At 37.3% G+C, this 1,020-nt stretch overlaps 1 protein-coding gene across 1 annotated transcript in view; it reads right to left on the reverse strand.

The window, feature by feature from the left end:
* The window catches only part of LOC111411503 (putative threonine aspartase), an 8,489-nt gene extending 7,646 nt beyond the window's left edge, over positions 1-843 (reverse strand). Inside the window, exons 1-4 of the mRNA XM_023042029.1 lie at positions 653-843; positions 447-497; positions 223-343; positions 20-104 (exon numbers count right to left, since the gene is read on the reverse strand). Coding sequence (XP_022897797.1) covers positions 20-104; positions 223-343; positions 447-497; positions 653-796 — 401 coding nt within the window. The 5' untranslated portion in view covers positions 797-843. The remainder of the gene's footprint in view (positions 1-19; positions 105-222; positions 344-446; positions 498-652) is intronic.
* Between the last annotated feature and the right edge of the window lie 177 nt (positions 844-1,020).

Consider the following 1,020-nt stretch of genomic DNA (forward strand, 5'->3'; position numbering starts at 1 on the left):
AAAAGAAAGTTCATCATACATTGGAGTTATTCGACCCAGCAGTGGTGAACCAAGAAACTGTTCTTTGGCCAGCAAAGCAGCAACCTGAATGGCATTTCGCACCCCTGATAACAATCAACTTCACAAAAATGCATAAAATAAATGAAAAATAGAAGCTAAAATATAGTCTTAACTTTTCACCAACTTCACAATGAAATAAATTTAGTAACCTGCCAAGAGTACCTCTCACTGCTCCAACAGCGCCAAATGCTCCAGAGTCACCATGCATTATACTTGCATCACATTCTACATGACCATCCTCAGTCAAATTTGATCCTCGCCCTGCATTCGTGCAAGGATCATCCTGTAAGAAAATATTTGTCCTCAAAGATACAAATTCAATACCCATGCGTGATTAATTAAAATAAAATTACACAGAACCTAAATATACACACACAAACAATTACCTCCAAAACTTGAATTGCCGCTGCAACAGAATCTATACATCGACTTGAACCCTGAACCAAGACCAAGAAAGAAAAAAACAAATCACTTACCAGGATTGCTACAACTAATAAGATAATAATAAACAATTTGATTGGAGATAGTTACTTTCTTTTCATTTAACATTGGAAGCAAGAAAATTGAGCGTGTTAATAGAGAAGTAGAGGACCTTTCGGAGAATGGAAGCAGCGGCGAGGCAGGCCCGTTTCATGACATTGCGGAGGGCTTTCTCATTCGACGGCGAGTGGTATCCCGCGCCAACATGCACGGCGACGAAGAATCTAGGGTTCTGATCGCCTGCTTCGCGCGACATAGTGTAAATCGTTCTCCGTTGTTAAAAGTCAAAACAACCAAATGTCTATATACATTGCAATTTAGAATTATAGGCAAATTGGAGTGGGATTAATCTGACCCTCTTTTAGGCTACATTTTTTCAAAATTATTTTTTAACTAAACATTCTGCGACAAAATAACATTACAAGTAAATCCAAAAAATTTCTTATTTTTAACTACACATTCTATGAAAAATTAATAACC

This window comes from Olea europaea, chromosome 15, assembly GCF_002742605.1.
Source record: "Olea europaea var. sylvestris chromosome 15, O_europaea_v1, whole genome shotgun sequence".
Classification (NCBI taxonomy): domain Eukaryota; kingdom Viridiplantae; phylum Streptophyta; class Magnoliopsida; order Lamiales; family Oleaceae; genus Olea; species Olea europaea.